The sequence below is a fragment of the Nelumbo lutea genome, chromosome 1 (assembly GCF_056320005.1).
Source record: "Nelumbo lutea isolate HS-2025 chromosome 1, American lotus-T2T, whole genome shotgun sequence".
In the NCBI taxonomy this organism is placed as follows: Eukaryota; Viridiplantae; Streptophyta; class Magnoliopsida; order Proteales; family Nelumbonaceae; genus Nelumbo; species Nelumbo lutea.
In genome coordinates, this window is record NC_142684.1 from 47,177,141 (window position 1) to 47,193,243 (window position 16,103).

Sequence of the window (16,103 nt, forward strand, 5' to 3'; positions counted from 1 at the left end):
GATGGCGGTTTTTCTCAACTAGGGCCTACTGGGTTCATCAATGTGCAGTTCTGAGAGATGAATCTGGTCTAGTGATATCAGCTGGTTTTGGTAAAACAAAGTGATCATCAATGTGCTCTGTGTTTCCTTGGAACAAAAAGCACTAAGAAGGTGTCTCCTCTTTCACCACATGAAAAATGATCTAGGCCAGCAACCATAAAAAAAACATCAGCTTAGATGTACCTATGGTGGCGGCCTTAACCTAACCACCAATTATGAACTAAAACTAGGGAAAATTAAAAAACTAGGCGGCGGTTTTATAAGCTAGGTTGGCATGTTTTATATAAACTAGTCATGAACCAAGATTAAACCAGTCTAAATCAAATGAACCAAGAATGCCAAAGTTTTCAAAAAAAAATTGCAAGGTGCTATTTCCTTTTGTCTTCAACTTCGACACAAACACCAGTTCCCATTTTCCAAAACAATGAGATCCTTTCTACCGAGGGGTTTCACTTCATCTTCAACTTTGACACATACACCAGCTCTCGGGTTTTCAATCAAGGGATTTTGAGTTTTGATTCTTATAAAGAATGAACAAGGTTTGATTGAATAGGTAAGGAGAAGAAACGGGTTTAGGTATTTTATATCACCATTCATCAGCTCGATTGAGAGAAGGATTGACTTCAATCGATTGAAAGAAAGGTTTGTTGAAGGAGAGGTTTCATCTAGCAACTTTATTCTTTCGACAACAAGAAAGGTTTGATTTTGAGTCTATATTTTTTCTTTTGATTTGTATCTGGCAACAAGAAAGTTTCATCTGGAAACCGTATTTATTCATATCATTAATTCATTTAAAACATGATTGGGATTCTATTTCTTTCTTTTCCACCACAAATCTTAGCTCAATTTCTAGGTAACGTTTTAGTTTTAAAACAAAGTTTAAGTTCTCATTTCTCAATAACAGGGTTTCATTTTTCTCACTTCTGTTCTATTTTCTTAATTCCATAACTCTTTGTTTTTTAAATTTTGTGTTGTTGTTATTTGATGGGATCATCTAGGGTTTATGCATGTTTAACTTTGTTGTAACATTTTTTTTTCAATTTTTAGTGGATTCTATAGAAGCTACAGTAAAAATTTCAGGTCCACTAGACTTGTTTTTTTTTTTGTTCCAACCAATTGGAAGTGTTTAATTTAGCTTGAAATGAATTTGAAAGAAGAAAGAACATGGAAAAGGAAGAAATTAAAAGAAAACGAAAACTTGGAAGCATGTTGAATAATGCATAAATATTTTCTCGCATCGCGTGGCACATCTAAAAATTTAATCCAGCAAGCTAAAATAATGAAAATTGCAAGCGGTCCAATCTGGAAGGCTCAAACGAATCATATTTTCTCTTTATTGGACTAAACACCGCTTCTAATTTTCAGTCGCACTTGCAAAATTTGTAACCACTATGCCTAATAAGATGATAAACAGTATTCCAGAAGACCCCAATTTTTGTCGTTTTCTCATAACCTAAATTCTATTCATTGTTGTTTCATCTTTTATGTACGAACACTGTTGTTGTCATAGTTTACTGGTATGCAGGAAAAACTAAAGGGTGGAAGCTTGGTTGGGGAAGGGTTTTGCTTCACTGGTTGTCCATATTGAAATCTTTAAACTCAATAATTAAGAGATGAATAGACAAAGAAAAGGAGGATTCAAGAATTGCACATATTTGGTCAGGTTATTGAGTTTGAAGATTTGGAATTTCGAGGTTACAATGGAATGTACAATACTCACATATAATTCTTGAATGACATTATATTTAAGTATTCAGCCTACTTTAGTCATATGCATTTTAAGAATGACATTACCCCTTGGAGTTTTTCTATCAATTTCATTAGCCATCTCTTGCACCAAAGCAATGCATCCAAAATATTTTTGCCTTGAACAAAAGCACCTTGTTCCTTAGATATGAGCATGGTTTTTAAAATTGAACTGGTGATCGAATTGGTCAGGGGTTCAGTTATCGGTTTGAATTGTCCGGTCGTTCGACCTGAATGGTCAGTCTGTTTTGACAAAAAAAATTTTAAAAAATTTAAAAAATGGTCAAAACCGTTCAAACAGTTCAAACAATTAACCGACCGGGTCAGTGGTCTGCTAACCAAAATCAATAATTTTGGAGAAAAAATGATTTTGAAGGAAAATGAAACCGGTTCCTGATTTTTCCGGTCCAATCTAGTTTTGAAAACCATGAATATGAAAATGGGAAGCAAGGGTCTTTAACCTATTAGTGAAAATTTTAGCAAGAATTTTATAAATAAAATTACTCACACTAAAATTTGAGCAAGTGGTAGGATATTCCACCTTTAGGATAAGAGAAATCTAGCAGGAAGTAGAACCTCTTGGAATATCTTCACCCTTAAAAATAAAGCAAATAGCATCGTACACATCCTCAGCCACTATATCCCAATAAGCAACACACAAAAAAAAAGGGCCAGAATACCATTCGTTCTAGGAGTTGTTGCATCTCTGTTCAAGCAAAAATTGCTTCCTTAACCTCCCTCAAACTAGGGATCAACATCAAACCAACATTATCCTCCGAAGTTACAACTGGCTCACTAACAGACAAAAGATCTATACCTTCAAAGACCACATCGGCCAATAGAATGCTAGAGAAAAACTTTAACAACATTATAATAACCTCCTGATCTGACTGCCAATTACCCTATGAATCACTAATTCTCTGGATTTAACCGAATTGTAAAAAAAGGCTGTATTCCTGTCCCTTCTTTCAACCAAGTGATTTTGAATTTTTGACGCCAGAATATTTCTTCCATTTTCAGTACATTGTAAAGCTAATTTCTAGCCTCATAAAGAGCTAGTCTTGCATCATTAGAGGGGTTTTCAGCATGTTCAAACTCTCTGGCCACAACTGGATCCTCAGCTTGGCAGACTTGCTGGTGACTGTTTCCAAAAACAGACCAATTCCAGTTCCTTAGAGTGCTTCTAAGGCTCTTCGATTTCTTTGCAAATTTTGACTACATGATCTCCCCCCTATAGGTCTTTTCCAACAATCTTTCACCACAGTACAAAAGTCTGCATTTTCTAACCACATTTGCTGAAATTTAAAACCATTTGGGAGCAAGGGGTGCTCCTCCGCAAAGGACAACATTAAAGTGAGTGATCCGAGTATAGGCGGTTCAAATGTTTAATAGCCCTCAAAGAGAAAATATTCAGCCAATCCCCATTAACTAGAACTCGGTTAAACCTGGCCCAAGCACAATCCAAGCCTTGCCTCCCGTTACACCATGTACCTTACCTTCATAACCCACAACCACCAATTATAGAGAATTTACCATGTCCTGAAAGTCTTTCGTGGACCCTTTATGTGGGCCCCTCCTTTCCACCTTGCTCCTCACACCATTACATAATGCCTTTCGGTCGTACATTTGAAATATCTCCTGTACTTTTTGTTGTTATTCGTAGGAGATGTTTTCAGTACATTGTGAGAAGAGTTGTGAGATTGATACGAAATGTTCTCTGTGAGAAATAAATCCCAATTCTAGCCTCACACACACTTTAGTGGTTTATCTAGCATGGTCCCTTCAGTTCTACTCTTCACACCAATCTCACAATACATCCCAACTACACATCAAAAACATCTTTTGTACTTGTATATTATTCAATGCTAAATGTTTCCAATACACGATGAGATGTGTGTTCGGATCTATTCCTCACACCAATATCACAATTAAGGGTGTCAATGGACCGATTTTGAATTGGACCCCGTCCAGTCCAAAATCAATTTGGATGGATTGGACGGACCAACAAGACATTGGATTGGACCAATCCGGTCCAAAATATTTATTAATTTGGATTGGATCTGGTCCGTCTGTAACAAATTTATATTGGATTGGATTGGATTAGGGCAATATTTAGTCCATTGGTATAAGATAAGAATATGTGTCAATGGACCAGATTTGGGTTGAAACCAATCTAAATCAAAATAAATTTCAACATATTGAATGGTCCAAACATTAAATTAGACTGGTCTATTCATTGAATTGGATTGGACCTGGTCCATTTATCTCCCATAAATAATGTACCAATATGGGAGATGTTCTCCATCTACAAGTGAGGTTGGTGTGACCGTGGGAGGCACGCCCTGTCAGGAGCTGATCCCAACTCTAGTTATGAAGGACGCAAATCGGGATCTCCTCACGGAGAGCACCTCAGACTGACCATCCAACCATGTATTGGGAACATCTCTTCCCAATGATGGGTCTGTAAGGTCCGAGTGATGTGCGATCTGTTAGGAGATGATGCAGATACAGACCAACGAAATTTCAAAGCAACAACAGAACAACTCGACATTCGACGATGCAGGTCTTCATTTATCATCGCCGCTTGGAGCGGTATCTGTCTACTGAAATGATTTCGCAATAATAGTCAGTGTCAACTTCCAACGCATTTATTGTTAGTACTTTGTCATCCATCTCTAAAGAATCCAAACGAACTCTCTCGTCTTCGGTCTTGCTCCTGTAAGCCTAATGACGATGATCTCTGTTTCCCCTACCCTCGTTTTGAATTCCCCCGACGCCCGGCAAGTCTTCGGGTTCTTTCTCTCTCGTCGTCAAGCTGGCACTTCGCGCATCTTTCAGAAAAGACGCAGTTCTGGCCGTTGTTCTCGGCTCGCTTGGAGACCTGTGGTTTGTTGCGAATCTAATCCCGAGGTGAGTCTCTACTAATGATCACCTTGTTTTACTCTGCTTTTGCACTTAAACGATTAGAATTCAGATTTACAGAGCAGCTCGGGATCTTCGTTTTGGTTAACTTTTTAGAATTGAGGCAATTGAGTTCATCTCTTTTATTTGTATATGGTGAATTTGCAGTTTTCTGTAATCTTGATTTTGTAATGTCTCTAGTACTGGTATTTGAAAGATAATTGTAAATTTTGGGGTTTGAAAAAAAAAAGAAGGATCTAGAAATGAATTAAGGGCCCATAATTTTACAATGGATATGGTACTGAAGAGGAATGGTGGAACAGGATTCATGTGGCCGACCTCATATAGTTGGGCTAAGGCTTAATTGAGTTGAGTTAAGTTGGAACACTATGGAGAACACTGCTTTGTACCTTAAAGCATTCTTTCAAGAGAGGTTGAAGTGTCAGGCATTTGTTGGGAACAAATTGCTGAAAAATTGTGGGTGTTCCATAACATGAATGTTTTTGTTTTCATTTGTTTTTGAAATGGCCACATCAGAAAAAAAAAAAGAAAAAAACAAAAACAAGTACTTGAGCTCTGTCGTTTGTTTTGTAAGGCAAAAAAAAAAGTTTGTGATTTATGGAACATGATACACCCCTTCATTTTGTCCATTAGAGCAAGATGGGCAAAATGGAGGGGTGCATATGGAGTTTTATGTGATAGGAGAATACCACTTAGATTAAAAGGAAAATTCTATAAAAACAGTTGTAAGGTTCTATAAAAAATAACAATGCCTATAAAGGAAAATAAAAGTGTTGAATAAAGAAGTGTTTTGAAGAATAACAATGATAAAAAATGGAGAATGAAGGAAGAATTGGATTTAACATAAAGAAGTTATATGGAGACAAAAGTCAAGATGCAAGCAGATCAAAGGAGATGGGAATTATAGGTTCACTCCTTACCAAATGGAAGGAAGAAGAAAATTATTGTCTCTAGATTTTTGGTTGGAAATAAGGTGATCATAAGCTCAGAGAAAATAGCCAAAGTCTTTGTGGATCACTTTTAATCTATCTACTATCAGTTACCACCCAATAGAGTGGTAGTGGAGGGATTGGATAGCCCGCCTTGTCGAGGACCAAGTGGTGGTATTTGACAAACCATTTGCCTTGGAAGAAATTAATAGGGCTGAATTTTCTATGGAAAGATCAAAAACACCATGATGAAGTTGCTTTCTGATAGCTATCTATTAGGGTTGTTGGCAGACCTTGAAAAGAAATTTAGTACTTCAGTAGAGATCTTTCTAGAATTCCATAATAGAAGAACTATAATTCTGGGTGTAAACACTACCTTTATAGAATCAATCTCTAAGAAGATCGATGCCATCCACCCTAAAGGCTTTAGACCTTAGTGGTAGCCCTTACAAAATCCTAGTGAAAGTACCCTATCTCCATAGTTATCATAAACAAAAGTACTATTCCTATGTTTTAAAGAGGCCCTCCTCTAATATTGTATCTTACTTTCAAAGGTCCTTTGTCCATGGAAGTTATATCACTGATTGGCTAATCATAATTTTCAAGGCAGCAAAGTGAGGCTAGGCGGCAATGAAGTGCCTTATCGCCTAGGTGATGGATTTTTTTTTTTTAAATAGGGAAAATTCCAGATTAGTACCCTGTACTTTGGGCCTAGTCTCACTTTAGTACCCGAATTCCAACATGTGCCAATCCAGCACCTGAACTCCCAAAATGTCCCAGTTTAGTCCCTGCAGTTAGCAGTCCATCAATTATCTGTATCACGTGATGACATGTGCAACTTAAAACTTTTGAAAATGTCAAAATTACCCTTTGAAATAAGACACTGTTCATCATCTTCTTCCTCAATAATCAAGATTGAACCAAAGGGAGTTCATTCGTTATGGAACCAGGGTGGTATTTTTTCACGTGATACAGATGAACGGAAGGGAGTTCATATTCCTCAAGAAATTTCAGCATTTACCTGAATGATGAACTCTGGCATGAACCTGAAGTTCCTGATTACCTAAATATAAGAGATGCATCTTAACTTCTTGGTTAGCACCAGTTTGTTTGCTCCTAATACGTGAACATTAGCAATTGCATCAGGGAAGTAACCAGCTCTAGGAATCAGGTCAGGGACAACAGGTAGCTATATACTATTGGCATCCATTGCCAAACGTGCAGGTTTGTCATTTGGCTCACTACATCTTGAATCCTTTCTGCTTTTATGATCAGTTTCCTCTTTACCACTTGTAATAAGACCCACAAGGGAAAGTGCATTTGCATTAAGAGTTGTAGGATTTCCAGTGTGCTCATTGCTAGTTGGGTTATTTCTGCCCCAATGGAATTCTGATCCCTTCTTCATTATTAGCACTACCACTAGTACAAGAAAATAGGTCCAAATCCGAAGGTAACACTGATAAAGCCTGTGGTTGCATGAATACCTCTTCATCATGGCAGAGTGAATTGGTGCCATTCGGTGGATCAATAACCAACCCCTTATTCTCCATCTGAGAAATATCACCTCCCTCCACACTCACCCTAAGTTCCTCTTAACTGACAATTGAAACCAACCTCACTTGCAAACAATCCCAAAAAGCTAATTTTCCTGTTTTTTTAGTCCATGAATTGGTCAAATATCCTTCAGTCTTCAAAATAATTTCCCCAGCAGGTTCAGGAATCAGTCCTCCAGAAACACCCCTGGTTAATAAAAATCCAGGTTCCAGGCTCAATGGTTTTCCTCTTTTTACTCTGCACCTCAGCCAAATCCTCCCCATAATCAGAGTTGATACAATCCATAAATTTTTCCACGTTAGATCCATATAGGCACTCACAACCTCCCTCATCAAATTGTCCCAGTCCCACAGCTTCTTCATAGCAGTCCATTCTGAAATTTTCTCCAAAAATTCCTCCCTAGTCATTACGTCGTACCAAATCTGCTTTGACGAAGAAAATTGGGGCCAATCTTGCTCGTATTTCTGAAGTACTTCAAGAAACACCCATAACCCATGAGGCTTCCACTCTTTTATCACCTCATTCCAGTCCTGGGTAATTCTAAGCTTATCTATACCTAGTTTCATTTCGTCACCCAAGTCAGGGAAGAAGATCAGCCTGCTGAGAGAACTATCCTCGTGATCAAATACCACACCTTCCCACCAAGCACATTCGTGAAATGCGTCAATGCATAGTCCATAGTGGAAGCTCCATTTGTCAAAATGAAGACAAGCGGGGACCAGCCTTATACAGCCACAGTAGTTATGGGGAGTCCAACCTTTGAACCAAAGGGAGTTCATTTTAAATAATTCACTGTTCATCTGCATCACGCGATCAAATACCACCCTCTTCTCTATTGGTTTCTGAGAGATTTGAGCATTTGGATGGTTGGAAAAGAAAATTAGATGACACCTGAAGGGCATTTGCATCCTTTCACATACCACTTAACGGCAGTTAATGATTTTGGACTAAACTGGGACGTTTTGTGAGTTCAGGTACTGGTTTGGCACGTTTCAAAATAAAAACATGAATCCTCAGGTGTACTAATCTGCAATTTACCCTTTTAAATAAAAACATGAATTCTCAGGTAGTTCCCTAGGTTTCTTAGCAGCTAGCAGTCACCATTCATTAATAATTATCTATAATTTTCATAAAAGAAATATAAACTTCATATTGAAATATAAAAAATAAACATATTCATGAGAAGAAAAAAATGAAAGAAAAGAAAATTCAGAAAATATAGGGTCTAAGTTCCTATTTTTGTTGAACGCGTTTATTCGACAAAATTTTAAGTTCTAGCTAGCTTTTTGGTTCAGGTTTTTAAGTCTTTGAAGGTTCAAGACAGCATGTGCCAACACGTGTTGATTGAACCCTAACAAATAAGAAAACAATAAAAAGGAATTAGTATATAAAACCACAAAATGAACTTTTTAATTGAATAATGTTTATTTTATTGTTATAGTGAGGCAACCCTCCATGAGCGCCTTGTTGCCTAGGTGTTGCCTTGACGTCTATGTTGTTGATGAAAACTCAAAAGATCTGATATGAAAGGGTGGGTGTACAAGTTAATCTTGAAAAGGGCCTATGAAATGGTAGATTAGTCTTTTATTGAGAAGTGTTTACTTGGTGTAGTTTTTGGAGCAGGACGGAAAATGGGACACCTAAATACATACCATTACAATGAATGGGGTAGTGAAGGATTTTTCTCAGCCAAGTGAGGGTTGCAGCAAGGAGACCCTCTTTCAACATTTCTAGGTCTGCAACTTATATGGGATTGGGTTGGGCATTTGTTAATATCAACCTTCACTAAAATTTTGTAATCTTTTCCAAATCTTCTCCTCCCAAGAAAATCAGACCCAAATGGTTTTCAATATTGGCAATATTTGGTGAAATATCCCCGATATATCCCCATTTGCTAGGTGGTGATACGAAATCTTCCGGGAATCTTGTTTTTTTTTTCTTTTTCCAAATATCCTCGATATTTTGCTGATATGTCAGCAATATTTCAGATTTCATTGATAGACTATATATATTTAAAGTTTAAAATTTTAGATCAATAAAAACTTTTAAATATTTCACTAAAATCACCATAATCTTTTAAAAATATTTTCCTAAAAGAACCAGCAGGGAATTAGTGATTGGAATTGGATAATTGGCTTACTACTTTGATATGGTTCACTTACTAAGTCACTATAATTCAAAAGAAAAAGAAAAATGCATGTAACTACAAAAGAGTATTCTCACTTTAATATTCTAATCAAAACATATAGTAACAATAAAGACAAAAGTTAAAAGGCCAGCAATTGACATAAATAAAGAAGAGAAGATGACTAAAGGCCAAAAGGGAGACAAAGAGAAATATCCCTATTACAATTGTTTAGTTTTATCCCATTTGATTTATACAGTTTTTGTTATGTTTTCTCAAGCGATAAATGTGCAATTATATTTCTTCTAATGATTTCTTGAAGGTTTATTAACTAATTTAATGTTTCTATGAAACTTTTCTGATTTTTTAGATTTTCCCAATATCTTAAGGAAATTAGCAATATATCTCTGAAATTTCTCCAACTCTACATGGCAAAATGTTCATTGATATCGATATTACAAACTATGGACTGAATGAGTTATCTACATGAACTTTTCTATCTATAATTTTTTCCAAATCAACCTTATTTATTTCTTTTGTTCTAACATGGTCAATCATATCTTCATCTTCTTCCTCTAGATTCTTGGAGATTTCCTTCTTTACCGTCTTTCCTTGATGCTTCTGAAGTTGACTTCTCCAGCTTGTCTATTGAAAGCTTTGAGGTCGAATCCATAGGCCTACGATCTAGACTTTTATTAATATGATATGAAGTCACACAGTTGCGAACATCCTTATGTTTACAAACATTATACTTAACTCCCTTCCTCTTATATACTCTTCTAAACTTATTAGATGTGCCTGCCCCATGTAGACCCTCTTTCTACTGGGAAAAAAACTTTGGTTATGTGAACAAGATGCAAACTCTTTGTTCCTTTTGATTTTCTCATTGACCCAATGTTTTTGTCCTTTTTTTTTCAATAAGCAATACGTTCATTGATTAAAAATTAGAGTGATTACAACAATCTAGATAACTATCCAGACACCTAAGTTTATCAACAGAAATTACAGTTCAGCCCAAAACAATTGGTCTCTATGCTTGCCCTGTTTTTCCATGCAGTCTGCAACTACATTGCTGATCTTCTAACCCATTTGAAGGTAGCTTCCACATCCTTGGCTAAGGACTGTACTTGCCTTAATGTCTGTCTATAAACCCAAGCTCCTGGAATATTGCTATTGAAACAGTAAATGACAATCTTAGCATATCCTTCAACCTCCAATGGTTTGATTCCAAGATTCATTGCTAATTTCAATCCTTGCAAAAGTACCATAACTTCAGCTGTGACAGAATCATTTACTTCAATGGGACCTGAAAACAAAACTTTGATATTGCCCATTGAATCTCTAATTACTCCTCCAATTCCTTCTGGTCCAGGGTTGTCTAAGAAATTGCCATCAAAATTCAACTTCAATCTTGGATATTAAGGTGGTTTCCATTCTATCATAGTCTTGTCCTTCACCTTTGAAGAGATAGCAACTGCTCCCAAGCTCTCAGGATCTAATGCTTTTGTCCCTTTCCCTATAATCTCCATTGTCTTCATTTATGCAAGCACTATCTTCTTGCGACCCAAATCTTTTCCTAATCTTCCAACTTCCTCAATGGACTTTGAGACATTGATCAAATCAAGCCTACATAACCAGTGACCCCCTCCAGACAACTCTTTAAAGTTTCCATAGTACTATTGCCATCAACTGTCTCTGGTGAAGAATCCATAATCTCAGCTCTAGTCCCTTTGGATTCCTTATGAGTTAGCACCTCAGTCATGTTAGTGGTCTCTCCACAAGGTCATTTCAAAAATTGAGAGACTTCTAGATTGTCATGTTAACAGCTTTTAGAATGCTGATATTATCAAAGTGCCATTATGTTTAGACTTGCTTCATACTTCAATCTTCTTTTGGTGTACGGCTTGTACATCATTGTATAGAAGAAATTTTTATAGGTCATATGACATTCTGTTTATAGGCTATTTTCCTGCTATGCATATTTAATAGAATACTAACTTTACTTTTCAAAAAAAGGTGTAAAACCAAATAAAACTTGGAGCTAATTTTTTATTATGCTATTGGACTTTAAATTAGGATAGCTATAATCAACTTACTGCCATAGCATAATGCTTGTTTAAAATGAAAGAGATAAATACCATACCGAAAGTTGTAGTTGAAAGAAAAAAAACGTAAGCATTTATTCTAATATAAATATGTTTTTTGTGCCTGAAAAACTTCTCTATCATACCCAGATTCTATTTCCATTGTTCAGAGAATAGTTTTGTTGGAAAGAAACAGAATAAAGAACTCTATGATCTGTACCATATCTAAAGTTTTTCTGTTGGAAAACCAAAATTTGAATGGTATTCTAATGCAAGATGTGTTTCATTGTTGCAAAACTAATGTCTGACAGCCAGTGGAACCACGAGTTAGAAGATGCTCCCCTCTTCTAGAGAGTGTATTACTTTCAGGTGAAACTATTCTGGATTCTAGTGACTGGAAGGCTGTTCCTGACATTTGGAAATCTTCAGCTGAAAGGTATGGTGATCGGATTGCCTTAGTGGATCCATATCATGATCCGCCATCAGAATTGACTTATAAGCAGGTATTTTGTAATACTCTGTTGCATCTGCTTAGTGTTGAGGACATAATTACTCTTTCTATATCTCTCTTCCCTTTTTTTTCCTCCCTGTGAGGTTAAGTCATTCTTGTATGTGAGAGACTGCCAATGTGTTGAGTAAAATAATTTTAGATTTTAGAATACCAATACCATTTGTAAATACATTGTATAGATTTAGTTTCTGTGAACTTTTCTTTATATTAGCTACTTTAAAAGATCTGATGAGGCTGATATGATAAATTTGGATTTTTATCAAACTTATCAAAGCACCACTATTGTTTCACATTTCTCCTAAGTGGGAAGTTTCTTATCACGATTAACAACCTAATGGTGGACTTGGAAATTTAATTGATAAGTTGGTTAAGTTTTCAAGAAAATGGGGGTAATGTATGAAGATATGACAAGGGTTTCTATTATTGGTACTACATTTGGTCTGTGTTGAGACTTTTGTGATTGGTAGCAAGATCAAAGAGATTTTATTAGATGTAGTAATAATGCACTAATAAGGGCAGCCCAGTGCATGAGGCTCCTGCCAATGTGGGGTCTGGGAAGTGACAGATGTATGCAGACTTACCCCTGCACATACAGAGAGGCTGTTTCCAATAACAATAATGCACTAATAAAACTCCCAAAGTAGGAAGAGCAAGAGAGTAGAGCATGCTGACTTTCCTATTCTTAATACATGAGGCCCTTGGTGACTGGCCTAAGCCTTATTGAATGACCACAACATATCTCTTGTCTCCCTAACTCTAGTGAATGTGATAGAGACTAGAGGGTTGGCTCATCTTCATATCCATTTGACAAGATCTTCATAATTTAAGTCAAAGATCTTGCCTCTCTATCACAAAATATTCATGGTCCCCCATCTCAATTTCTCATTCATCCTATGAAAGTGATCTGCAATGTGTGAAAGAGAAAGAAAGAGAGAAAGAAGAGATAAAGGAGAAAGAAGAATAGAGATTGAATGAATGAGTGAGAAAAAATGGACTCACACCTAGTCTTTCTATTATTTATGTAGCAGTTACAAAGCATGTGCAAACAAACAAATATGCCCCCTGTTACATAGCTCAAGTATTGCTACACTCCCCTGAAGTAGAGCATAGATGTCCATCATACTCACTTTGCTAAGAGTTGAGCTATTGGACTGTAGGCTTTGTTCTTATTTCTCTTTATGTTTATGGGCCTAAGGGTCCATTTGGTTCACAGTTGGAATTGGAATTGGAATGATCTATTTCCATAGCCTGTTTGGTTCAGAAAGGAATCGGAATGGGAATTGGAATAAGTTAGAATGGGATTTCATTCCCAAGGGAGGGGAATTTCCCTCAAATGGGGAATGCCATTCCACCCGTATTGTTTTAACTATTTCTGAAATGGTGTTGAGTTGTATCATTCTACATTATCCGAATGGAAAGTCTTAATATGAACATCAAATTGGGTACGGATTTCAGTATGAAACTTCTAGAAAATAGAGAACAATTTACTTCTATCTTTGATAAGATAAAGCCATGTCATTGTTGAATAATCATCAACAAAAATTATAAAGTACTTGTAGCCATTGTACGACACTACTTTTGTTGAGCAAGAGCAAGAGAAGAGAGGAGAGGAGAAGAGAGAAGAGAGGTGAGTCGAGAGAATGAAAACCCTCCAGAACATAGGGGGCGAATGAATGAAATTATTATTTATACTAGTCCAGTCGAATAATATAAACAAAAGAGAAATTACAATAGTACCCTTGTGGTACTAAACCTGAATACACAAACAACCGTCAACAGTCCCCCTCAAGTTGGAGCATAGATGTCAATCATGCCCAACTTGTCACAAAGATCATGATGTCTGGAAAGGTTTAAACCTTTTGTAAAGATGTCTGCAAGCTGGTTCTCAGAAGTGACATAGGGGGTACACACTTCGCCTGTGATAACTTTCTCTCTGATAAAATGCTTGTCAATTTCGATGTGCTTTGTTCTATCATGTAGCACCAGATTGGCAGCAATGCTTTTAGCTGCTTTGTTATCGCAAAATAGAATTATAGGTTTGGCCACTAGGTGAAAGAATGGTAGGATCCATCTAATGGACGCCATAAAGGTTGCGGAATGGGTGGGCGAATTTCAAAAATTTTTCTACCTTCTCCCAACTGGGAATCATATTCCCTAAATTTAGAATACAATATTCAAGGATCCTACTTGAACCATAATCAAACCAGATCTGTACCAAAAGACAAATGGGAGGAATATACCTGATCCGGAGAAGCACTATCTCCCAAAGTTGGTGTTCACGCCCAAAGAATGCTCCAAGATCCGTTCCTGCTGAAGATGACACAGCTGTGGATGGAACAGAACCAACAGGGTGCGTCCTACACACTGGATCCTTCACAAGAATCCTCTGGAAGTACTAAACACTGAATCTTTTTTAGTCTTTCTTGCAAGACTGATGTCAAGAACAGATTTCTTGACTTTCTTTTTCTGCAAAGATCTAATCTTGCAAAAACAGATGGCGGCGGCAGGAGGAGAACTCCAAAGGCGAAAAAGCTGAACTGCCTTTTTTTTCTTTTTCTGGAGTATGAGATCTGATCTCAATTCGCAGGAACCTTTCTTGCGATTTTTCTTTGATTCGAAATCTGTTGTATTTCTCTCCTTTTTGGTTAGTGTTTCTCCTCCTTTTTTCTTGATTAAGAATCCTCCTAATTAGGAGTTATCCCAATCCAAATCAGTATTTGGATAAGGGATAATCTTAATCCTATCTACAGATAAAGTTAGCTTACTCCTGATCTTATCAGGAGATTACCAGATTCAAATCTAATTTGAATTTGGTCTCCAAGAGTGGATAAGGCTAAAGGCCCAATCCTTTTACTAACATTAATCTCAGATTCGCCCCAAGGATGGGTGATCATATCAGCCCACCTCGAAATGGGCTTCTGGCCCATTAAGTGTTCAGTGTCTAATTACTTTCCAATCTGCTGCCCAGTTGGGCTTCTTTGTATGGCATGGAACCCAAGCATTGATCTACACACCAGCCACATGGGTTCGGCCCAGCCGAATTCACTGAAAAACTCAATGAACCCCTTGAGTCCATCATATGGACCCTATGGGCCCAACACTTACATTAAGTGGTCCCTGGGCCAAGCCATCTTATAAAAACCCAGGGGCTGTGGGCAGGTGCAAGATTAGCCCATCAGGTATTATCCTCAATGGTCTTACACTTAACCTCTCAGCCCTTAATGATCAAGCACTGCCCGACAAGAGAGGACCTCTCCCTCGGCTGCACTGCCCGACAGTGCCGCACTCTCCTCTCACATGGATCCCGGGAATTAAAACCATTTGCAAACAATTTGAAACCGTACATATATATATATAAATATATCAATTTTGCAAAACAAAATTCCAACGATTAAAATCAACTGCCGGCAGTTTGGTTTCCATCAAAGAGAGTGCATTCCCGATCATTACCCTTTGTCCGACAAAGTGGCTGATTTTGTCACTATGATCACCCACTCAGATGAATTCTCAAACTGCCCCAACATACCCAGGTTTTGATCCCCGCTAAGGATCTCACTGATTGGCATATCAAAGGCAGCCTGATCCAACACCTAGTGAAGTGTCATAATCGAGTCTAGGGGTCAGGTGTAAGTTTCCAGTTTTGCCCATCTATCTCCAAGGTCCAGGGCAAGACTGGAAATCTGGTCCGGTTCAAGGATTCAAGTAATCCCATACTGCATGTGCCTCGGGTCTTACCCTGGTGGCTGAGACAGGCCATCCCAGATTTGCAGTTGGAGAAATCGCTTTCTGCGATTTGCAGTTTGTGAAACTGCAACCCTTGTGATTAACCTTTGTTTTGCAGGTGGTGCGAACAGTCCATAATTTGATTTGTGATTGTTTGAAATCAAAATTATTAATTTCAGATCTTTCATGAATTAATTCTTGAATTGAAAATCAGTTTTGGATCCTGTCGGACTAGATTGGACCAAAACTGTTTGGACCGAATCTGGGGTTCGATAGGGACTATTTTTCAGTCCATATTTCTCACACTTGCTGTTCCAAATCTGATGTTCAATTACAAGGATTAATTCAGCCCACCTGTAAAGCCCAGTTTTAAAGGGTTAAAACTGCAAAAGGCCCATTACTGTGAGATAAGCTGTATGGGCCGAACTGCTATCTGCGATTCAGCCCATACACCTAGTAGACATTAATTG

At 37.4% G+C, this 16,103-nt stretch overlaps 1 protein-coding gene across 3 annotated transcripts in view; it reads left to right on the forward strand.

The window, feature by feature from the left end:
- Positions 1-4,098: 4,098 nt before the first annotated feature.
- LOC148874540 (putative acyl-activating enzyme 16, chloroplastic) overlaps positions 4,099-16,103 on the forward strand; it is a 133,132-nt gene continuing 121,127 nt past the window's right edge. For 2 of the 3 annotated variants that reach the window (XM_088963650.1, XM_088963651.1), the window contains exons 1-2: positions 4,099-4,695; positions 11,711-11,902. In XM_088963650.1, the coding sequence (XP_088819776.1) occupies positions 4,513-4,695; positions 11,711-11,902 (375 nt within the window). In that variant the 5' untranslated portion in view covers positions 4,099-4,512. The remainder of the gene's footprint in view (positions 4,696-11,710; positions 11,903-16,103) is intronic. The other variant, XM_088963652.1, reaches the window with a different exon arrangement.